The sequence below is a fragment of the Nycticebus coucang genome, chromosome 17 (genome assembly GCF_027406575.1).
Source record: "Nycticebus coucang isolate mNycCou1 chromosome 17, mNycCou1.pri, whole genome shotgun sequence".
Taxonomy (NCBI): Eukaryota; Metazoa; Chordata; class Mammalia; order Primates; family Lorisidae; genus Nycticebus; species Nycticebus coucang.
Window position 1 is genome coordinate 80,352,108 of NC_069796.1, and position 24,380 is coordinate 80,376,487.

Below are 24,380 nucleotides of genomic sequence, written 5' to 3' on the forward strand. Positions count from 1 at the left end.
CTTCTGGTTCCTTAGAATTTGCCCTTATTTGGAAATAGGGACTTTACAGAGGTAATCAAGTTAAAATGAGGTCATTAGTGTGGGCCTTAATCCAGTATGACTGGTGTCTGCAGAAAAAGGGAAGATTTGAACACAGACATGCAGAGAGGGCAGACAATGTGAAGACAGTCACACAAAGATAGAGCCTGGATTGGAGTGATGCATCTGTAAGCCAGTGAACACCTGAGGCTACCGGAAGCCAGGGGAGAGGCGGGGAACAGACCCTCACCTAGCTCCTTCAGAGGGAACACGGTCCTGCTGATACCTTAATTTTGGACTTCTGGCCTTCAGAACTGTGAGACAAATTTCTGTTGCTCTAAGCAAGCTAGTTTGTATACTTGGTTACAGCAGCCCTAAGGGACTATTATGCTATTTATTGGCAATTACTGAAATCTTTTTTTTTTTTTTGGTAGAGACAGAGTCTCACTTTATCACCCTTGGTACAGTGCTGTGGCATCACACAGCTCACAGCAACCTCCAACTCCTGAGCTTAGGCAATTCTCTTGCCTCAGCCTCCCGAGTAGCTGAGACTACAGGCGCCCGCCACAACGCCCAGCTTTTTTTTGTTGCAGTTTGGCTGGGGCCGGGTTTGAACCCGCCACCCTCGTTATATGGGGCTGGCACCCTACCCACTGAGCCACAGGTGCCACCCAACTGAAATCTTTTTAAATACTGTGCAGGTCACAAACGTCCTGTTTGCAGCCTCTGCTGAAGGGGAGGAAGGTATGGTCATTGGTTATTTGTTCCAAATCCACAGAAGGATACAGCTGATGGAGAGTGAAATGTGTAAAGCAGGCTCAGCGCCCGTAGCACAGTGGTTACGGTGCTGGCCTCATACATCGAAGTTGGTGGGTTCGAACCTGGCCTGGGCCAGCTAACCAACGATGACAACTGCAACAAAAAATAGCTGGGTGTTGTGGCTGGCACCTGTAATCCCAAGCTGCTTGGGAGTCTGAGGCAGGACAATCACTTGAGCCCAAGAGTTTGAGGTTGCTCTAAGCTATGACGCCATGGCACTCTACCAAGGGCGACATGGTAAGACTGTCTCATTAAAAAAAAAAAAAAAATGTGTAGAGCAGTGGGGCCTCCGCATCCTGAGGGTCCCAGCCACCTCTTAGGAAGCGTGTCTGGTAGAGGCTACCTTCACTAGCTGCTCACCCAGGCTTAGAGGAAGCCACTAAGCCACCAGGAACCTCTGGTCTTGCTGCTTCCCTCCCCCTACAAGCCACTTCCCTTTGGAAGCCTTGGTGTGCTTGGCTATATGAGAAGAATAACAGAATCCCTACCTCACAGGCTTGTGAATGGATCAGAAAAGATCAATGTTGCAGAAGTATCCTAGGAGCAGTTTTCCTTCCTCCTGAGGATGGAGGCAGACATAAACAGGTTGGAGCACCCAGTTCTGGCTGGGAGCTCCTGGGTTTCCAGGAGAACATCCTCACATTCTCCTGAGGCCATGAAACTGGGAAAGTTCTAAGCACAAACTGAGCCCTGACACCAATTGTGGCTTCCAGAGAAATGAAAATGATAATAAATAAGTGTAAAAAGAGTTAACACATCCTTTAAGCCAAGAAAAAAAATACATCAGGAGGGACAGTCACAATTGAGTGGACTGAGAGGAGGCGTGAGGGACTGGGCCATAGGGCCAGATGGGAGTAAGGGGTAAGAGGAGTGAGGGTCCCCCTTCCCAGCCCCAGGAGACAGAGAGGAACAGAATAGGCTGTGTGTAGCAGCTGCTGGAGAAAGTTTCCACCACGGCCAAAGCAGCTGCCCCTCCTCTGCCCAGACCTGGCCCATGCCTTGTGGCCGTGCTTATGACAGGCACCTAACGGGACAGTGGTGTCTGCTTCAGGGACATGAGCACCGAGCGCAGGCGGGACACGTCTTTGCACTGCTTGCTGCTCTTGGGGTTGAAGTCACATAGCTGGGCCACCTTTTCCCACTCTGTGCCTGGTGTCTCTTCCTTAGATTCCTTCACAAAAGCCTCCTCAGATGCCCTGTAGAAATAGAACAGAGGTTTCATAGCTGTTCACCTTTCCCCTAGGTCAGCACTGCTTTGCTCCCATTGAGCAAGGTTGCTCTGTCCAGACTACTCTGGAACACGTCCAGAGGTCTCCTTCTCAGCCCTGTGTCCTCTGATCTCAGCTAACTGAGAAACAGTTTTTCCAACAGCCTTGGAAAAAGAGGAAGCCTAGCTTGGTCCTGCCTCAGAACCTCTGCACTTGCTATTACCACTTTCTGGAATGCTCTTCCCCCAGACCTGCTCAGGGCTGGCTACTTCTTGTCATTTAAATCTCAATGCAGGCCTTGTTCACCTCCTCCGAAGGGTCTTCCCAGCCCAGGTATTCTCTGTTCATTACTTCCCCATCACGAGTTTCCACCATGGGATTCCTGACACCTAAAGGAACTAACACAGAACCCTAGCCTAACTACCTGAAGCACCTAGTTCAGCATTGCCTAAGTTTTCTGGGTAAGTACACATAAGTATTTGACCACAATCCAGAAAGGGATCGGTTAAAAGGGATCTTTATAGCAAGACTTTCAAAGCCTTTAATGTGCTAAAATGCATCTGGAACCTCCAAGGTGGAATGTGTGAAGGATAGAGACTCCACCATATCCAAGCATATTTGACCATAGAGCCCTCTTTAGCCTTCAGTGACTGTTATCTCTATAAAGCCACAGCCAGGGGAATACCCCATTGGAGTCTTTGCTTTTGGTTAGAGTCAACTGGTTGTCTTTCCATCAGAAGTTCTGGTTGACAGTTATAGATGCCACTGATTAAGAAACAATGGGGAAAACAAAGTACAGTAAATACAGTATATGGGCAAAATCTACACATGGGAGTCATTAAGAGAAAGCAAGAAAGGATTCTTAGGTGGGGAGGGCTGGCTCTGTGTCCTGTTTGGAAAATCCCTTTCTCTTCCTGGAAGCCCCTTCTGCATCTCAAGTAGAACAAGTTCTGCCACATGCCAGGCATGGGCTGATGGCAGGGCCCTCTCCAGATGATCCCCACAGACTGTGCCAATGAAGAGCTGCTTGCCAAGGAAGATGTTGCTGCAGGTTATGTGCTCATTTCCTAACCTTTACCCTCCCAATTGTTTCATTGGCCTGAGAACCCAATGAGGTGGCAAGTGTGTGCAGGCTTGGAAAAGTGCTGTGGGTGAGGAAAGCTATTCTACGAGCTGTCCCTTTGGGGTCAAAAGTCTCCCTTCTGTCCTTGGAGTTCAAAGTGTGGTCTGTGGTCCAGTGACATCAGCATCACCGTGGAGCTTGGGAGAAATGCAGAATCTTGAGTCTTACTATAATCTTACCAAATCACAGGCATATGGAAGTCTGAGAAGCACTAGTGTAGACTCTCCCTCTCTTCAAGGCTGTCTTGGGTACCCCGCTAGGCCATTTCCTCAGGCTCAACAGAAGCACCAAGCCCCCTGTGGTATTCCACAGCCCTGTGCCCATCCTCACCCCCTGCTGGATCGTCTCAGCATCTTAGCCTGGCAAATTTAGAGCTTTGCTAATGGCCTCAGGCTGACCACCTCCCAGCCTCAGCTCCCACCTGTCCTCTCAGCCTGGCCACTGCAGGCAGATAGGTCATTCCTGTCTCCATACCTTTGCCCCTGCTGCTTCTCCCACCTTCCCTCCCCATGCTCCCCGCCCAAAAAACTCCTCCTCACACTTTAAGGTCCAGCAGGAGGTCCCACATCTCCAAAGCCTGCCCTGGCTTCCCCAGCACAGGGTGGTTCCCAGAGCTTGCTGTGTCCTTCCATGAGGCTCTTATCACAACATACTCCAGACCGTGAGCACCTTGGAGGACAGTCTGTGTGTATCTTACTTCTTTTTGGCCAGAGTCTGGCATAGGGTAAGTGCCAGTGAGTACTGGGAAGATGGCAAAGTGGATGGGAGGGTGGAGAAGGAGGCCATGATGTGCCCTGTGCTCCATGAAGGAGCGAGGATCGGCAAGTACTTGGCACACACGTGGTGGATATCACTCACTGCATTTCTCCTTCAGCTTCAGGATTCCCAACACCACCCTCCAGGCTGTCACTACCAATCAACTGAGGCTGGCATGAGATGAAACCTGTGCCATTCCAAATCTAGATTAGTCATAGTACCAACTAGCCCACAAATTTGGAACATGTGAGAGGGGCCCATGTTGGCCTGGGCAGAGACTCAAGGCCAAAGTCAGTGCACTTGGAGGCAAGGGGCAGGCAGGGAACAGATGTGGTCATTAGGGCGTCTCATTCCTCTTCATATACCTCCAGCATCCTGTGCTCAGTGTTTGATTTGCTCAATAGAAAGACCCCTTCACCCCACCCACCCACCCACAAGAAGCGCCTCAGAGGGAAGGTGCAGGGGCTGCTTTGCCGTTTGCCCCTCCCACACAGGAATGGCCTGCTGCTCCTTTCCGCCTACACCCTGCAGGGCTTCAATTTAGCCAAGCTGCCTCCAGTTTGCTGAAGGAATGGAGCCCAGGTTTTGTGCCTGCACCCTTCCAGGGGCTCACCTCCTGCTCTGATCATTGCCCTAAGTCCAGCCACACTCATTTATACCCTACAAGCAGGAGATTCAAGAAGCTGTGTGCCAGCCATACACAGGAACACACCCTCTCCAGTTGCCCCCGGCAGAGGAGCAAAAGAGACACATACACGTAGCCGATGATATCAGCATCTGGCTGCTGGTAGAATGCTTTGTCAGCGATCCTTGAGGGACAGGTCAGGGGAAGGGGTTAGGTGGGGAAGACAGACAGCAAGACAGGCAGGCAGAGGGTTAAAAAGAAAGAGAGACAGCGTTAGTACCTCCAGTGGGAAAGATGATAGGAAACACAGTTCTGGAGGTTCATCAGCGATCCACAGCCCCAGAGAGGAGACTGGGGATCTTCCACTATAGCCACAGTGCTTTTCTAAAATAATCCTGACCATATTACTCCTGTTCAAAAACCTTCAGTCCCTCCCCACTGCCCATATCTCTGCCCAACCCTATTATCCAAGGCCCTCACCATGAGACCCCACCCCCACCCCTTCTGCCTTCTCTGCCACCATTCCCTGAGCCCATACAGCACATCCTTTCTTTTGTAACATGTTCTCAGGTCTAGAATGTCCTCCCCTAACCCCTCCCCTTTTTTCCCTCATCCTCCAAAGCCCAAGTCCTCACATACAGAGCTGCCTCACCCCTCACTGGCTTCCTAGCTCCCTTACTTCCAAGCCCTTTGTGCAGAGGGCCCTCCTGTATTTGAGCTCAGTGGTATATGTGATTCTCTCCTCTGAGCTCCCTGAGGACATACACTGGGTCCTCCTTATCTTTATCTCTACCTCCTCAGTGCCCAGCCCAGAGCCTGGCATGCAGCAGTTTCTTGAACAGAAAAGTGGCAGTTTCCTAGAGGGGGCCTTTCCCTTCCTGGAAGATTAAACCTTGAAGCCTCAGAGGTATGGGCCACTAAGCAGCGTCCCATCTGGGACCATTTCCACAAAGGTGTTCTCTGGTGGGCATCTGTTGTCTCTGTCCACCCGACATTTAATCCCTTTCTCCCAGGTCATCTTCTGATGTCCCTGAGGTTGTGCACAGGATCAACCCCTCACTTTAGTCCCTGAGGTTTTGGGAGGGGCTGATCCTGTGCACAAGCAAGGAATGGGACTGTTGCCTAGAATAGGTCGATCAGAGCATCGACCTATTGGCTCTAGTCACTGGGCCTGGCACAAACACATGACCCAAGCCAGACCAGCGAGGGTCAGGCCAAGGACTTTGGCTGGAGCTATTTTCTTTCTTTCTTTCTTTCTTTTTTTTTTTGAGACAGAGTCTCACTATGTTGCCTTCCGTACAGTGCTGTGGCATCACAGCTCACAGCAACCTCAAACTCTTGGGCTAAAGCGATTCTCCTGCCTCAGCCTCCCAAGTAGCTGGGACTACAGGCGCCTGCCACAATGCCTAGCTATTTTTTGGCTGTAGTTGTCATTGCTGTTTGGCAGGCCTGGGGTGGGCTCAAACCTGCCACCTCCAGTGTATGTAGCTGGTGCCCTAGCCACTTGAGCTACAAGTGCCAAGCCTGGCTGGAGCTATTTTCACTGGGATTGCCAAGGGAATAGGGCAAAAACACAGAGTTGCTGATGGTCATCTTTGTCTTTCATACTAGAGGTGTGTGCCCAAAAGTAAAGCCAATGTAGAGGAAAGCAGAGCTGAGGGACAGTGCTAACAGACTTCATTTCCACTCATGCTGCCCTGTGCCCACCGTCCTAGCCCTGGCCTTTTCAGTTCCGCAGACCACTATTTCCTTTCAGCCTTTAGCCACTCTGGATGGCTATGTTGGTATTTCTACAAGCAGTGAAATCCTATGTATAGGTAGATTTCTCATAGAGCCAGGCCTGTGCACTCTGCCTCTAACTCTGAGCCACAGTGCACCCAGACTAGCTATAGGCAGTTGGGGCCCCAGAGAGTAGGCTTGCATTATGGACTCTGGGACCTCTTCAGCTGATGGCATACCCAGCTTCCTCTCCATGACGCAGAGGAACTGAGTCTCAACTGTGCAGCAGTGCCAAGGGCACAGGATGCCACAGGCAGCTGAGGAGGCAGACCGGGGGGGTGTAGTTACTTCTTTTCTTCTGCTCTTGCCACCAACTCCCCTATCCTCAAGAAAATCCCCCATACCATAGCTCTTCTAACTATCCCCATGGATTGCCTCATCCTCATAGCTTTTTTCATAACCACTTAGTTCCCTCATGTCCCTTCATGTCCCCCTTTCATGTCCCTACAGCCCCTCACATCGACACAGTCCCTCATGTTCACACAGTCCTTTCGTGTACCCATAGACCCTCACATCCCCACATCTCTATCACTTCCCCAGGGCCCCCTCACATCCCCACAGCCCCTCGTCCCCACAGCCCCCTCATGTCCCCACGGCCCCCTCACATCCACACGGCCCCTCACGTCCCCATGGCCCCCTCACGTCCCCACAGCCCCTCACATCCACACAGTCCCTCACATCCCCACAGCCCCCTCATGTCCCTACAGCCCCTCACGTCCCCACAGCCCCTCACGTCCCCACAGCCCCTCACATCCACACAGTCCCTCCCATCCCCACAGCCCCCTCATGTCCTCACAGCCCCCTCATGTCCTTCAGGTCCCCACGGCCACCTCATGTCCCTACAGACCCCTCATGTCCCCATAGCTCCTCTCACCGGTTGTTGATCTTGTTCTTCTCGACTTGTTCACTCTGGCGCTGGTTCCACTCCTCCAGGTCCTTCTTGGCCTTCTCCCGCCACTCCTGTTCAGTCACCTTAGAGGCAGCATCTGTGACCCCACCAGGAGAATGAGAGGCAGCTTATCAGTCACATGGCACAAGCGCAGCTGCCCTGGCTGCTCCTCCCCTGGCATCCACCAGTCAGCCCAGGGCCACCCTCACCCAGTCCCATGGCAAGGTGGTGTGACGCACCAGGAACCTGAAGGCCTCCTCACTCCACACTTCGTGTCCTGCACAGCCAGCCCAGCTCCCGCCTCAACCCTGCCCTCACCCAGCTCCTGCAGCCGTTTCTTCTGTTCCTCTCTCCACTTGCGGATGCTCTCAGGCTCCTGAGTCAGCCTGTCAGCCTGCGCAATCGCAGCATAGCCATTGGCAGGACCATTGGCCTCCTAGGAAAACAAACAGACAGCAGTGCACCCAGCATGTCACGCCGGCCCTGTTCTGTCTGCTGACCCAGCTGGGGACTGAGTACCACAGCACACCTCACATCTGGATAACTCAACAGCCTGAAACCACCCCATGCCCACTGTCTCCTGTGACCATACCGTCTTTACACCTGCCATTCCCTCTGCCAGTAATTCTCTTCCTGCTATGTGACCCTAGGCAAATTATTCAACTTCTCTGTGCCTGATCATTGCCCCTAGGATAGCACACTGATTTATACCCCACAAGCAGGACACTCAGGAAACCATGCGTCAGCCACTTTCTTCATCATAAAATGGGCTAAGTAATAGTACACATCCCAGAGGGTTGATAGAAAGATTCGACAAGTTAAAAAAAAATACAAAGAACTTAAAAAACTTGGCACACAGTGAGTCCCTTGTGTTACTATGAACAGTGTCAGTTTCTGTTACAGCTGTATTAACTCATGACACTTAGTCTGAAAGGACATCACTTTATAATGTGTTTATTTGTCTACTGTCTGCCTCCTGCATGGGAATGTCATCTTTGAGACAGCAGGGACCTTATCCATTCTGTTTACTTCTGTGTCCTCAGAGCCCAGCACAGTGCTTGGCACATAGAAGATGCTCAATGGACATTTGCTGAATAGACAGGCCACCCTGAGTATACAGGACAGCCATGGCTAAGATCATAAGGTGGTGGAGAGTGTGGACACTCCAGCCAGGCTGTCTGGGTTTAGGTCCTGCTTCTGATTCTATGAGATGTGTAGATGGCCTGGGGCAAGTTGCTTCACCTTGACTGGCTTCTCTTTTCTCACTTGAAAATAGGAATAATAGTTGGGTGGCACCTGTGGCTCAGTCGGTAAGGCGCCGGCCCCATATACTGAGGGTGGCGGGTTCAAACCCGGCCCTGGCTGAATTGCAACCAAAAAACTAGCCGGGCGTTGTGGCGGGCACCTGTAGTCCTAGCTACTCGGGAGACTGAGGCAAGAGAATCGCTTAAGCCCAGGAGTTTGAGGTTGCTGTGAGCTGTGTGATGCCACGGCACTCTACCCAGGACCATAAAGTGAGACTCTGTCTCTACAAAAAAAAATAAAGAAAAGAAAATAGGAATAATAGCAAGATGACCACTAAGAGCTGCTGTTGTGATTTATGCAACAATATTTGTAAGACATTTAGAAGAGTTCCTGGCATGGAGTAACAGCTCAGTTAATGGTAGCTAGAATGATTACTATTATTATTCATTTCCATTTTACAGGAGTGAAAACTGAGGTCAGGAGAGATGGCACAACTCAGTGGCAGAGCCTCTGATTCCCAGGCAGGGTTCTGCCTGCTTCTCCCCACTACCTGCCAGAGCTGGAGACTTGCAGCACTGGGAATTGTGAGCTCAGCTTAACAAGGATGTGACACTCTCTGCTCTGCAAAGCTGGAGCCCTTTTCTGATCCAGCCCTAGGTCCTGCCACAGCCCCTCTGGCGCTCTGCACCCTACACATTCCTGTCGGCAGGCATCCCACACTCCAGCTGCTGCCCTTCTGTCTCTCGGTGCTTTTGGCCTGCAATTGTCTCCCCTCCCTGCTTTAACTGGGAGATCTTTCCCCCTCCCTCAAGTTTCTAGCTCAAGGGTCACTAGCTCAGGGATATTTCTCAGTCCCCCAAGCACATTTTATGCCATTTCCTCTCTGTCCTCCCTGTCACCACTTTCTCTACCTTGAGCTGTGAGTCTCCCCTGAAGAAACATGAGCTCCTGGTAAGCAAGGTCATTCTTTGTTTATAGCCTCTGAATCCCTGTTCTATTCCTTTGGGGCTCCCTGTCCTCCTCCTTCCAAGCATTTATCAAACCTGTCACAAATGCTGTGTTTTTTTGATGTCTCCTCCCCACGGGACAGTGTTTGGCACGCCCTCTGTTCTATGGTGTCCATCCCCGTACCCAGCATATAGAAGGTGCTCAGTAAGCAGAGACTGAATGAGCGAAGATCCCTAAAGCCAGAAGGTGCCTGCTTCAGTATAGGAGCTGGGCAGGGGGCATGCCTGGGAGCATGTAGATGGAACATCAGGGCCACTGACTCAAGCTGCTAGGGAGTGAGGGAAGGGCCGGCCCAGGACAGGGTGGTACAGCCTGGCACTTGGGATCAGACCCAAGCGCCCTGGGGTGGGGCGCCCAGGGTGTGGCCCTTATCCCTTTTCCTGCACAGCATTACACTTCAATTTAGAGACTCTCCCAACATCCCAAGGGGCCTTTCCAGGATTTTATTTTCTTCACAGCACTTAACTCTATCCAAAATGATTATTTGTTTCTGTATTGACTATGTCTCCCTGCTCTAAGAAAGTTACCTCTATGAAGTCAGAGAAGTTAAAAATAAAAATAAAATGAAAGCCTTGTCTGACCACCACCCAATCCCCACTCCTTTAGCAAACAGGTGCTGAGCCCTTTCTCTGTGCTAGCCCACATGGGTGTCCAAGAGGCATCTCAGCCTTCACTTGACTTTTCACTCCCCCACCATCTTCCCCCATCTTGAGAAAAGGCACTTCAGCATCCACTTGGTTGCTGAGGCCCAAACCTCATGTTTGTTCTGGATTTCTCCTCCTTATCTCACTTGCAAGCCACAGCACCTCCTGTTACAGTTCTCTAAAACATGTGCCCGATCAGATCACTTCCCACCTTCTTCCCCGAAAACCCTCGCCGCCTCTCTCCCTGCAGCCCCTTCTCCATCATAGCCTAAATCAGATTTATCATGTCAAGCTTTAAAAGCATCCAAATGTTCCCTACTATGATTAGAATACAATTCGAGAGATCTGATCTCTCCCTGGTCCTCTGATTTCTGTTCTTGATCCATCCACTCTTGCCATACTAGTCCTTAAGGTCATCCTTGTGTCCCCTTGGGATCTCTATCTCAAATCTAAGGCCTACATCTTCCTAGGACTTCCCCATCTTTTGACTGAGGCTTGAGCTCTGAGAGAGCCCCCACCCCCCAACATAACCACCTCTCTAAGTAATAATCGGATTTTCTTTTCTTCATAGCAAAGAAAAACTTTCTTTTCTTCACTCTCTGAAATGACTGGTTTACTTACATGTTTACTACCTGTCTCCCCCTCATCCCCCAGAAAGTAAGTAAGCTCTACAAGGACAGAGACTGCCTTTCTCCCCATAGCAACTGGGACAAGGAGGGCCTGGCTGCAGGAGGATTTCAAGAATATTTGTTGAATGAATTCAATAGAAGTTCAACTTGGGGACAGGGGTGAACAAGACAGTCCACATCCCAGGAGCTTGGAAGGTGGGGTGGGGGGGTCCCTCTGTCACAGCCCACACACACCACACTTCTCATGCAAATGAGAACCATGGCTGGGGAGCTTGCTGCAACACAGGTCAGGTAAGGAGGAGGACAGGGTACAGGGAGGGCATGACCATTCCTGCCCAGGAGCAGAGGAGAGTGCTTAGGGACAAGGAAAGGGCATTCTAGGCCAGGAGCCAGCATGTGTAAGGAGCACATGTGCCTTTGGGAAACTAAGTACACAGATGCCACCAGGTGTGAGAGGAGATGCAAAGGGAGAGGTGGACTGGAGAAGGCCCCTGGGGCAGAAATCTTCTTCCATTTGCATCCTTCTGGGTGCATCTCCATAAAGCCTGCCCTAAAATGAGACTGTAGAGAACTTGCAATTAAATGGTTTTCTTTGATCTTTATAACTCTACATGGTGAGTTTTATTATCCTTATTTTATAGGTAGGAAAACTCCAGTTCCAAAGCACCAAGGTCACCCAGCCAGGAAGTGGCAGAGCCAGGATTCACTCTGAATGAGTGTGAACAGACTCAGCACATAGTAGCTAACAGGGACCAAAGTCACTTCTGTAACAAAGGATTGAGAATCTACTTTCTGTTGTTCTGTGTTCAACTCCTCCAGTATACTCACGTTCTATGCCCCACATCCCTCTGTCACAGCCCACACACACCACATCTCAGCTTACTGAGGATAGGTCAGGAATTTATAAGGTGCTTCCAGGGCTGCAAAGCACTTTTTCTCAACAGCACTGTGGGATGGCAGGGCAGTGCTTCTACTCTCCATTCACAAGTGAGAAATCATGCTCAGAGCACTTCAGTGACTAGGTCATACAGTTGGGAACAACCAGGAAATGAAGCCCAAGTTTTCTAACTCCATCCAAACTTGAGTGCAGCCTGCAGTCTGGGTGCAGAAATAGCCCCGAGGGAACATTCAGTCCCCAAATCAATGCATTACTCAGTGCATCTCCATAGCACCTGATGCTGAGAGGTAGCCATGCCCCAGACCTAGGCTGCAAAGCCTGACCAAATTGGGGCCACCTCCTCTCCCACTTGCCCACCAGCATCAGGGGCCACAAACACCCCTGTGTGGGAGCTGTGCATGGCTCCCCCCTACACCTTTGGCCTCTCCAGGTCTCCTGGCACATTCCTTGTGTGAAAGTCCCAGGCTCTGGGTGAGCCCTGCACTGGGTAACCTGTTCTCCGTGTCTTTGCACATGCTGCTCCCTCAACCAGAACCACCCTCTACCTCCCAGGCAGTCTTGAAACCCCCTTCTGGCATCCTCTCCCAGTTGCACCCCTGACTTTAGTGTAGGCACCTGAGCCTGGATTATCTCTTCCTAGCTGTGCAACTACAGCAAGCTACTAAAACCTCCCACCAATCCCCCAGTGCCGGACACACAGAGGGAACTCAAACTCTTGGCTCTTAATGTTCCCCTATCTCTGATCCCTCACTATCCTGGAGTCCCATTACTTCTTTCCAGGTCCCTGTCTACTAGGTGTGAGCTCTGTGAAGACAAGCTCCCCAGCAGATTTGCCTCCATATCCACTGCCTGGAGTGCACCATGTGGCACTCAATGAATGGGCATTGACAAAGTAAATGAAGGGGGCTGATTACAAAGCGGTGCAGAGGGCCTGGGGAAAGTGTGGGATACACCATCAAGGGGGGCTGGACTTTGAGTCTCCCTTCTGCTACCCACTGGATGTGTGTCCTCTGAGAAGTTCCCTCTCTGGGCAGCTTGGATTTCAAATCTGTTAAATGAGAGTGATAACACCTCACGGGGAAAGTGAGGCTCACACAAGACAACTGTGGTGGAAATGCTCTGCAGCCTGTACAGGACACACACACAGGAGGGATAGCACCGTGTTGTGGCTCACTATGTCAAGTGGCACAGGCCCCACACCTGCTGGCCCTTGTTGCACCATATCCAGGACAGCACAGGGGCATTGCTGGCAGGCAGAACCCTGAGAAGCAGTTTACTACTCCTGTTCTCTGGAATGCTCTGGCCTTCTCTTCCTACCCCTTCCCCTAACCCTCCCAGTGGGTGTCAGGGACCACAGCCGGGCTCTTCTTTAATGATGTGAGCACCCCAGCGGGGAGACTCGGTTATTGCCAGAAGGGGTGGCAGCCAGGAGGCTCACCAGTGCCCACAGAAATACTCCAGAGAGGGAAAGCTTAGGAAAAGCCAGGACCCAAAGGCAGGAGGCTATCTTCAGGGCCAGGCTCAGCCCAGCTTACTGAAATCCCTCCCCTGAGAGACCTCTCTATTGGGCATGGTCATGACAGCCTCTGTGGGCCGCACTGGCTCAGCCTGTGCTGTGACTCCGGGGACAAAGAGGATGAGGCATATCTGTCTTTGAGATTGACAAGCTAAACCTAAGCTGAGCTGAGCTGTTGATTTCTGTAAGTAGCTCAAAGGAGGGTGATGGCAGGAGGTGAAAAGGGGGAGTGGCAGGGGCCTTCTGTCTCTGTCCCAGGAAGTGCTAGGTGGAGCTGACCTAGGTATGGGCAGGCATATCCTTAAACCCTGTTGGGGGATCAGGTTTGCAGCTGGACACCCCAGTGCCCACAGACTACAGAAAAGATGAAATGGAACATAAAAGTTCTGCCCAGAATCCTTGGGAGCACTGGGTGTACACAGGCCCAGGTTTCTGCTGCCCTGCAGGTTCAGGCAGAACACTCTGCCATATTCAGTACTAAGGAGTGTTTTCCCAGGCTTTCCATGTGCAGCCAGCCAGTTTCAGCAATAGAGGGGTAACGCAAAGTGTACCAGATCAGGGCTCAGAAGATGTAGGTGAGCCAGAGCTTTGCCACTAAGCTTCCGTATGACTCCCTTCATCTATGACCTCTTTCCATCTTTAAGGATTTTAGGATGGCACTGGGGTGAAATGACATACAAATAAACACATGTAAGTTATTACTATGTGCCAGTAACAGTGAGAATAAGAGTTCTTGCTGAAATTGGGAAGGAAGCCCCAGGTTCCTCAGATTCCCCACATGCAAAGTGGGGCCAAGGGATGGGGAGGAGAGAGGTGGGAGCTGGGGGGCAAGTCAACCAAATGGGGAAAACTCCAGGACTGACTGATTTCCTGTGTTACTGTGCGTTAGTCACTTCATCTCTTGGAGCATTATGATCCTAATCCATAGAAAAGGCAAATTATCCTGCTCATAGTGTTCTGGGTACATCTGTGATTCCAGGTATATCTCTAGCTCCAGGTCCACTTTAGAACTTTTGGGTCAAGCAAACTTCTTCTGCATATGTCCAGGGTGTGGGTGGCTAATTCTCAATGAACTAACAAACTATACAGCAATAAATGTTCATTCTTTTGCCTCTCTCAGGCCCAAGTAGACATGAAGCTGCTAAAGTCTTAGAGATTGACTTTTCTAGCCTGCTAATAGTTGAGTAATTTTCCAGAAACAAGACTTGGCCAGTTTCCTTGTATAAGGTACCAGCCCATCCCTCTTACATAAGTATTGTTTATTCCCCCAGAGAATTCAAGAAGCCAGTTCCTCCACAGGGCAGGGCTCAGAAGATCCCACAGCCTCAACCCCAGGGATCAAGGGTCTTTGACCCAATCTGTGTGGGAATTAAGGCTCATTCAGTGGAGGTTTAGCCCCACCCAGGCATCTGGGGGTGGGGGCTAAGAACTGTCAAATCTGGGGACTCTTAGGAATGCCATTATTAGTTATCTCAGTCTAAATTCTCAAAGGGATTTGTGTATATATGAGGGGAGGAGGGCTAGTAGGGAACATAGAAAAGCAATCTTTAACTAGAAATGTCCTTACTAGGTTCTGCTGTGCTTTTTTTGGTATAAAAATCACTGTAAAGATTTTTGAATGATCCACTGAAAGTGAAAGCTCTTTCCTTATCTCCACCCCCACCCCACCCTCAGAGATAACCATTGTTAACAGTTGGTACACCTCCTTTCAGATATTTTGTGCAAACATATTTTTAAAATACAAAACAGGACCATACTGTGCATATTATTCTGAAAGCTGCTTTCTTCACTTAATATATTGTGGGCATCTTTTTGTGTCAATACAGAATACTGGAAGCTCTGGCTTTCCTTTTTTTTTTTGAGACAGAGTCTCACTTATTAACCCTCGGTAGAGTGCTGTGGTGTCACAGCTCACAGCAACCTCCAAATCCTTGGGCTTAGGCAATTCTCTTGCCTCAGCCTCCCGAGTAGCTGGGATTACAGGTGCCCAGCATAACACCTGGCTATTTTTTTTGTTGCAGTTTGGCCAGGGCTGGGTTTGAACCCACCACCCTCGGTATATGGGGCCAGCGTCTTACCCACTAAGCCACAGGTGCCGCCCTGGCTGCCCTTTTTTAAAACAACATTGTTTTCCAATCTATCTACTTAGTTCCCTGATACTTGATACTTAGGTTGTTTCCAGTTTGCCATTAAAAGTAAACCCGCAGGCTCGGCACCCATAGCTCAGTCAGTAGGGCACCTGCCACATATACCAAGGCTGGTGGATTCGAGCCCAGCGCGGGCCTGCTAAACAACAATGACAACTGCAGCAAAAAAAAAGCTGAGCATTGTGGCAGATGCCAGTAGTCCCAACTACTGGGGAGGCTGAGGCAAGAGAATCGTTTAAACCCAAGAGTTTGAGGTTGCTGTGAGCTGTGACACTGTGGCATTCTACCAAGGGTTACTTACATAGTGAGACTCTGTCTCCAAAAAAAAAAAAAAAGTAAACCGGCAAAGAATCTGGCTGTTTTTGTCCAGTTATTTGTTTAGGGAAAATTCCAAGAAGTGAAACCTCTGGATCAAATGGCTTACCCCGTTAAAATGCTCATGCTCATATGGGGCCAGGCAAGGTGGCTCATGCCTATAATCCTAGCACTCTGGGAGGCCGAGGAAAGGTGGATTGTCTAAGTTCACAGGTTCAAGACCAGCCTGAGCCAGAGCAAGACCTCATCTCTAAAAACAGCCAGGCCCATTGTGATGAGTACCTGTTGTCCCAGCTACTTGGGAGGCTGAGGCAAAAGAATCGCTTAAGCCCATTAGTTTGAGGTTGCTGTGAGCTATGAAGCCACAGTACTCTACCCAGAGCGGCAAAATAAGACTCTATCTAAAAAATAAAAATAAAAATAAAAGTTTAAGAAAAATGACAAAAATGAGAAAGCCAGAATTTGAAGTTTTAACATCTATTACCATCCCAGCCAATGACTGTGTGTATATTATGGTACTATTCTCAGTGAAACAAACACAAAGAATGCAAGAGAAACATCTATTACTAAGCAGTGACCACTAGAGGCTCTACCACTCTACCAAGGGAGACAAAGTGAGACTCTGTCTCAAAAAAAAAAAAAAAAGATTCTCATACAGCGTGACAGTGGCTCACACCTATAATCCTAGCAGGCTGGGAGGCCAAGGCAAGTGGACTGCTTGAGCTCAGGACTTCAAGACCAGCCTGAGAAAGAATGAGACCCCCATCTCTAAAAAAAAAACAAACAAACAAACAAAGAGCCAGATATTGCAGCAGGCACCTGTAGTCCCAGCTACTCAGGAGGCTGAGGCAAGAAAATCTCTTGAGCCCAGGAGTTTGAGGTTACTGTGAGCCATAACACCACAGCACTCTACTGAGGGTGACAAAGTGAGACTCTGTCTCAACAAAAAATAAATAAATAAATAAATAACTCATATGTGTTGGAGATGGCCACTCATTTCAGTCTCCCACCAGTGGTACATGGTCAGGCAGGACCTCATCTTCCTCATTCCATGCCACTGTGGACCACTTTATCTCTCTCTCCTATAACTAGACATCACCACAGGCAATCTGAAGACCATCTGTCTGATGACCGTATTCTTCATCCCTTCCCACTACATGACAAGAAAACATGTCAAAACCTTTCTTTATGGTCCCATGCCAATGTATCAGACACAAGGGACAGGAGAATTTGGAGCTCTAGGCCTACTGATGATGGGGCTATCAGTTACTGAGACCCAAGCTATTGGTCCTCACCACTGCTGAGACAGAATACTGTTTACCTGAAACACATCTCCATTGACTGTGGTCCCCATGTCCTCAGAACCAGCTGGAAAAAGAACAAGGAGACAGCATTACTCATTGTTCAGCTGGTCCTACATTAGCACACTGAGCCAACCTCCGTGTATGCCCATGTATATACCATCCCCCACACTTACACCTAATGGATACAAAAATAACTTGGGCTCAAACCTTGACTATTCACAAAGCCTCTCACAGCCATCATCACATTTGATTTTCACTGCAGCCTTATCACGATGTTATCAACCCATTTTACAGATTCTCAAGATGAAGCTCAGAGAGTCTACATGACTGTCCAAGATCACCCAGCCAGTAATAGCTCCTAACCTACCTGAAACTAAAGGACTCCCAGCTGCATCTGGGAGTGGCCAATCATCCACAGAGCCCACACCTGGTAAGGAGGCACAAACACTACAGGCTGAGGGTGGGGGATGAGAGGCATAAGGAAGAGAGGCCTGTCCCACCTGGGAGAACAGGAGTTGCCGTTCCCACCCGGCCAACCTGGCCTATTTGCTCTCTTTGTGCCCCTCCCAGGATTTGAGTTTACCCTCAGCAGTGACTCCTCCCCTTCCTTTCCCTTACATCTGATTAGTCATAAATTCCTGGGGCTTCTGCTGCAACAATAACCCTACAGAGTTGCCCTCCCCTCTTTCTAGCTGCCCAACTCCAGCCCAGGCCCTCATCATCTCAGACCTGTACAACTGTTTTACTCTGTCTGCCCTGTTAGTGGCAAACATCTGTAAAAGCATAACTGTACCTCTTTCTTTGCTCTTTATCTTTCCCAGAGCTGTGCAATGGTACCTGCAACTTTGTAGGAACTCAATGGCTATTCGTTGAATAAACATCAAGACATGCATTAAAGAAAGAAAAGATGAATACGTGACTTCTGCCCATTCACAGGTGGCCCAGATTGGAGCTTCACCCTCTCCTGTCCCTCTTTCAAACCAATCACCAGGGCTGACATTTTGTAAAACATACATTAATGTGTGTCACTCCTCTGACTCAAAAAATAATGAACATAACCCTCCCAAAATCCACTTCCCATGGACTATGGGACCACATGGAGGTGCAGGGTCTGCTCCTGCCTTGGGGACTTTGCAGGTGCTGTTCCATCTGGAAGGTTGCTCCCTTACCCCCCTGCAGCCTCTGCTTAAAGCTGCCTTATTAGAGGGCCTCCCAGACCACACCCTAACCCATTCCTCTGGCATCCCTCCTCTTCCCCCAGCAACATTTTCTCTATAGTACAGGCAGTCCCCAGGTTACAAACAGGATAGGCTCTTTGTGTTTGTTCTTAAGTTGAATCTGTATGTAAGTTGGAACAGGGACATTTACCTATTACCTATAATAGCCTCAGTTCATAAGTGCAAGTCACGTGTTAGATGTTTGTAACTTGGGGACTGGTTGAGTGGTTCTCAACCTTCCTAATGCCACAACACTTTAATACAGTTCCTCATGTTGTGGTGACCCCCCACCATAAAATTATTTTTGTTGCTACTTCAGAACTGTAATTTTGCTACTATTATGAATCGTAATGTAAATATCTGATTTGCAGGATGGTCTTAGGCGACCCCTGTGAAAGGGTAGTTCAACCCCCAAAGGGGTCACGACCCACAGATTGAGAACCGCTGGCCTAGACTCACTGTAGCCTGACAGATTTGTTGGTGTAGGTATTTATTATGTAGGTATTTATTATCTGTCTTCCACACTTGAATGGATCCTCCATTGAGAGCTGGGTCTTTTTCTTCTCCATGATGGGGCCCAGTACCTGGAACAGTGCCTGGCACATAATAAGGACTCAATAAATATTTGCCAGATGAAGACATCTAACCCTGGAGCATAGTACATGAGGATCTCTGGTCTTGACTTGCCCATTTTTCCTGACTCATTTCCCATCCATCCCTCCTAAGTTCTGGTTTCCACCTTCCCCAAACATACCGCTCCCTACCTGCCAGGCTTATCACCCTGCTTCCCTCTCTAAAGAATGATATTTTTGGATCCATTCGTTCTCCAAGATCCAATTCATAAGTCATTGCCTCCGGGCAGCCCTGCCCCTCTTCTTCCACTTGCCTAGGCACTAACAGAAGGTCTCTCCCCTCTGGGGCATCCCAGAAAACTGGACAGACTCTCTGCACCTTCTTGTACAATTACCTGTTACCCACAGTGGCCACATATTCCCTTACCAGGCCCTATATCATATCCTACTCAGCTCCTAAGGGCTCCTATACAGAACAGGTGAGCAGTAATTGTCAGTAAGTGGAAGTCGAATTGCTCTTTGGGGGTCCTCTGTTATCCGTCAGGCCTCTCAGAAACTGTGATGCCTCCAAGCAAAGAGCTGTGGGAGGCCACAAGAGGTTATCACAGATGGACAAATATGCCTTCACCAGCCGGATAGGCTGTGAACAGCATCAACAATGCTTTAGGCCTGGAGACTGAAGAGAGGGACACTTAATCCCAGGGAAATAATCCCCAAGTAACATAAATTATAATTGGCTTTGCTTTTAGAGTCAGTGACTGATTTTGACCAATTCTGCAGCTGTCACCCTCATTCATTCAGATAGGTTATCTCCTGCCTGGGTGCCCAGGTCCCTAAATCAGGCTGGGAACAACTGGGTTTCAGTGGCAGCATCTTCTGCAAAAGGGCTTCTTCTCCTGGGCTATCTCCTGCACCAGGACTTCACGTTACCACATTCACATGAAGCCGGTCTGTACACTTGGCCTTCTGGAGAAGCGGCACCATTCCACTCCACCCTGAGCACCCCTGGCCTCAGACCCCACCCACCCTGTCCACACCTACAGGAAGCTTCCCAGGATCCACTCTGACCTTTGGAATGACTTGCTACCCCAGTCTTGGGAGGATTCCTCTGGAGATGAGGTTTCAGCCTCTTTGGGAATCCATACACACCCATACATAGAATTACGAGTTATCTGTTGCCACAATGCTCTGATCAATCTACTGCATGTTTATCACCGTGAGTCCATAATCAGAGACTGGCAGAACAGAATTGAGGCAGGAATAAGCCCCTGGGTGTGTTGCTTCCTTCAGCTGCCTGACCCATTTTGGAACAAGAGCAGAGATAGCCAGAACATTCCTATGAGCTTACTGAGGCCCAGCAGGGGAAATGGGCTTGCCCAGAACTCATGGGCAAGTTAGAGCCAGGACTAGGGCTCAGAAAACTGAGTGTGAAAACATAAACCCTTTGGGCCCTACCCAAGGCTGATGAATGGAAACAAAGTCTCCATCACTCAGGCAGATCCAGCCAGAGCCAATAGACTCAATGTGGCTCAGCTCAGGCTTATACCAGATGCCTCTTTCCCCAGGGGTATCTGGGAGCCCAACATGAGAGCACTCAGCACAGGGACTGCTAATATGAGGACCCCATCGTTCAAGAGAAGGTGACCCAGAGGGGCTGACTGCTTCTGCTGCTATAGCCAGCTTCCACCCAGGTCCCAGCAAGCCAAGGCACTTGTTCTCCACCCCATCCGGGTTTCTGGCACTCATTCCTGCTCAGGGGAGGATTACCTCTTCAGCAGTGCCTGGGTGAGAAGGGTTGGATAAACTCTATCATGTCTGATTACCCATTGAGCTGCCACCCTGCAGTTCCCCACTGCTTCCCAGACTGCCATTTAGGACAGCAGCTGAGCATTGTGGCTTTAGCATGTGTGAGTCTGGGAGAGCCTCAGAAAGCTGGCAGCTCACTGCACAAAGAGAGAATGTTCCTGTTTCTCTTCTGGTCACCTTGGTTCTGAGACCAATCTGTGCCCTACCCCTTCCAGAGAGGGAACCTCCCATCCGGGCTGTAAGCTTCTGCAGCCCCACTGTCCTAGGAGAGGCCACAACTTGCTCTGCCTACCCTGGACTTGAATTCTACCTGCCCTTCTCCCTGTCTTGGAGTTCTGAGGATGGTTCCTCTCAGCAAGGCCTCCCCCCACCCCACCCTTCCACCCTGGATGCCATACTCTGGTCCTCATGAGACAGATTAGGGAAAGGGGCAGTCTCATTCAACTCAGACAAATGAATACTAGTGCATTAACTTCGACAAGTATTTCCTAGGAATTCCCTGAGACATGGGAGGATGCTCCAGTGCTGGAAGCTACTTGCTCAGCTGGCTCTATCGCTAATTTGGACAAGTGGCAAAAGACCCATGTCTCTTCACTCCCACATCCATCATCTCCCAGGGAGACTGCCACATTATTGAAAGAGATGGAGCCCAGAGCTAGGAGTCCTGGGATCAAGCCCTAGATCTATTACTCACTGCTGTGTGGGCTCTAGTTTCTCACATATTACTAAAGGCTTGCTACATTTCTCTTATCAAAGGGATACAGAGTTGCTTCCCACTCCTGGGTCACAGGGACTATTTTACTCATTTCTGTATCCCCAGTGGCCTGGCATGCATTAGGTGCTTGGTGAATGTGAAATGAATGCAAATATACTGTAGAGAGCCTCATAAACATGTGTGTGAATGTTATTGTGTGTATCCCAGTACTTATTACAATAGGCCCATAAATCCTTAAAAATGACCTTAACAGGAAACAAAGTCTGTTTTGGATATATTCCTGAAGGTGATATCACCTTGTTTTACTAGATAGTTTACAAAATTGTTCTTTCAAGCCAGAAACTGAGCAGGAACATCATTGATAAACACGACAATACCCTGAGGTCTGAAGCTAAGCACAGTAGCCCTGGACCACCTTTGGAAAACCATTAAGTAGACAATTACAAACACCTGAAAGGCAGGAACACATACATTCCTTTGGGCCCCTGCCTCTACCCCAGCTTCAAACTTAGAGCCAGGCCTGGAAGACAGTGAAGTTATGTGGAGAGAGCTTAGAGAGGGCTTACAAACAAGTTTAAATCTTTGATCTACTCTTACTAGATATTTCAATAATGTATGTCTTTGAGCCTCGGTTTTGCTATCTCTGAAACTGTCCAATAATGTGTATGAAATGATTAAATATAACTAGCATGCTTAGCCTAGTAGCTGCAGAATGGCGGGTGGTTCCCATGGAAGGTTTTCGAGTTCCTGGAGCACCAGTATAAGAGAGCTAAGCATGAGGGCCTAGGAGGCCACACCTGCTCCACTTGGCAGGGATCCTGGGACAGCAGGGTATTGAGAGGCTCAGGAGGGAGTCTCAGAACTGGGCTGTGGGCAGTTAGTGGAGATGGCCTGGGAATGAAATGTCATGACAGAATCGGTGTCCTGGAGCCACCAGATTCACCGCCCCAGAAGAGGCCTTGGCTCATCCCCCAGCTCAGAGGTCCTAGATAGGGATCTCCAAGAAGATTCCCGCAGGCTTTCGCTCACACACAAACACAGCCCCCGGCCTGCTCTTGGCTGGCCTACAGCCGGCCCTCATCACTCTACGCAGGGCCCCTAGGCCGGTCTGTAAGGACCTGGGTCCCGCAGTGCGAGCCCGGGGCACACCAGCTCACAGGCCACAGCGCTGACTCACCCCCACTCGCAGGTCCCTGCTGCGCCGAGGCCAGCTGGCTGCGGGCAGGAGCCCCGAAGCCCTCATCATTCTCTATGCCTGCGATCTCGCTCTCCTGCTGGGCCAGAAAGGCAGCCGCCGGGTCCTCCTCAAGTGCCTCCGGAGCCCCGCTCTCCGATGACGAGAAGAAGCCAAAGTCATCAGCCATTTTCCCCGCGTCCCTGCTGAAGCCTCTGCCTGGCTCTCGGCTCTGCCCGGCGCGTGCTCCGCGCTGTGCGCGGTGGCCGCGACGCTGTCACCCGAGCCGCCGGGGGGGAGCCGGCTTCGGCGGAGACAGGCTCGGCCCGGCGACACTGCACTTCCTCTCCGCCACCCGGCCGGGCTCTCCTGTCACTGCTGCTGCAGGCGCCGCGGCGGGAGGAGCCGGACCGGAATGTGGTGATGTCACCGGCCGAGGGAGGGGGCCCACAGGACGGCCGAGAGGTCGCCTCGTGTTGGCCACAGGAGGGCGGCAGCAGGACTGGGCTCAGGCCGAGGGGTCTGGCGGCCGGGGCGGGGATCCCCGGCTCCTTCCGCAGAGGCGCTCCTTCCCAGAACACAGTTCCTGCGCGCTCTATAGGCTGGGAGAGGTGAGCAAAGTGGCCATACTGTGTACCGGGCCAAGACCGAGCGACAGCCCTGGCCTCGGGACCTCAGAGCAGGTGGTAGCCGCTCAAATCTTGTTCTTCATTCATTCTGCAAAAGTTTCTTCACTCGAGTTGGGCAAATATGAATCCCATTCCCCTTCTTACAGAGGCTCCTCCTCTGTAAGAGGAGGAAAATGAGGCTGGGAAAGCCTTAGTTGCATCTTTTCATGAAAGTCCAGGGCCTTTCCCAATAGACCATACTGCTTCAGTGCATTTTTGTGAATTTCTCTTCATTTGCGAAGACTCAGCTCATATCATCCTGTGTCCTGACTAGGCCCCTACTTAGAAACTGGCCTCCTATTTTTTTTTTTTTTTCGTAGAGACAGAGTCTCACTTTATGGCCCTCGGTAGAGTGCCGTGGCCTCACACAGCTCACAGCAACCTCCAACTCCTGGGCTTAAGCGATTCTCTTGCCTCAGCCTCCCAAGTAGCTGGGACTACAGGCGCCCGCCACAACGCCCGGCTATTTTTTTTTGGTTGCAGTTTGGCCGGGGCCGGGTTTGAACCCGCCACCCTCGGCATATGGGGCCGGCGCCCTACCGACTGAGCGACAGGCGCCGCCCTGAAACTGGCCTCCTAAATGTCCTTTAGATATGGCCTAAGAAAGGCAGACCTAATTTAATCAGGCTGCCTGCCACTCTTCTGCTGCCTTCAGTAGACAATCTCTGAATGCCTCCTCCCTGCCAGGGCTTTGCTGAGCACCAAGACAACATTTTGTAAAAGCTTGCCCTGAGGTGGTGACGGTAGCTCAGTACGTAGGGCTCTGGCCACACACACCGAGGCTGGCAGGTTCAAACCTGGCCTGTGCCAGGATCATGGTGGGCGCCTGTCATCCCAGCTATTTCGGAGGTTGAGGTAAGAGAATCTCTTGAGCCCAGGAGTTTGAGGTTGCTGTGGGCTGTGATGCCATGGCACTCTACCTAGGGCACCATAATGAAACTCTGTCTCAAAAAAATAAAATAAAATAAAATAAAATCTTGCCCTGGCCATGGGGGGATTACAATCTAGTGAGTCCAAGAGATGGCAAATGATCAAAGTGCTGTGTGTGAGGTGCTCTGACATTTAAGCACAGGGTACAAGGAGACCCAAAAACCACATGGAATTTGGACTGTTTTCTATTTCTAATGCAAGACTTAAAGGTCAACTAGGAGTTATGAACTAAAAGAGAAATAGGAAAGATAAGCCCCAAGCTGGGAGGGTGGAGGACCTACGCCCTGCCATGGTTTCCCATAGTATGTTTATTCCCAGGTTTCAACCCATCATTCTTTCCCAAATAAATTCATTTCTTTTTATACCAACACTCTC

At 50.2% G+C, this 24,380-nt stretch overlaps 1 protein-coding gene across 3 annotated transcripts; it reads right to left on the reverse strand.

Annotated features, from left to right (window-relative positions):
- Positions 1 to 1,581: 1,581 nt before the first annotated feature.
- CLTB (clathrin light chain B) lies at positions 1,582 to 22,847 on the reverse strand. Of its 3 annotated transcripts, none has more exons than XM_053567264.1 (6): positions 22,411 to 22,847; positions 16,941 to 16,987; positions 7,536 to 7,653; positions 7,203 to 7,314; positions 4,680 to 4,733; positions 1,582 to 2,033 (listed from the first exon to the last, which is right to left on the reverse strand). In XM_053567264.1, the coding sequence occupies exons 1-6, from the start codon at positions 22,595 to 22,597 to the stop codon at positions 1,862 to 1,864; spliced, it is 690 nt and encodes a 229-aa protein (XP_053423239.1). In that variant the 5' UTR covers positions 22,598 to 22,847; the 3' UTR covers positions 1,582 to 1,861. The 3 variants fall into 3 exon arrangements, with proteins under 3 accessions (XP_053423239.1, XP_053423241.1, XP_053423240.1); XM_053567266.1 differs by lacking the exon at positions 22,411 to 22,847 and adding an exon at positions 17,291 to 17,415; XM_053567265.1 differs by lacking the exon at positions 4,680 to 4,733 and having other exon boundaries at positions 22,411 to 22,826.
- Positions 22,848 to 24,380: the final 1,533 nt, after the last annotated feature.

Excerpts from the sequence above, each read along its gene's own strand:
- CLTB (XM_053567264.1), bottom strand. The coding sequence starts at position 22,597 with ATGGCTGATGACTTTGGCTTCTTCTCGTCATCGGAGAGCGGGGCTCCG. Across the intron at positions 7,654-16,940 it reads TCAATGGAGATGTGTTTCAG|GAGGCCAATGGTCCTGCCAA; the intron begins GTAAACAGTATT and ends TTGTTTTCCTAG. Across the intron at positions 2,034-4,679 it reads GCTGATATCATCGGCTACGT|GGCATCTGAGGAGGCTTTTG; the intron begins GTATGTGTCTCT and ends CTATTTCTACAG.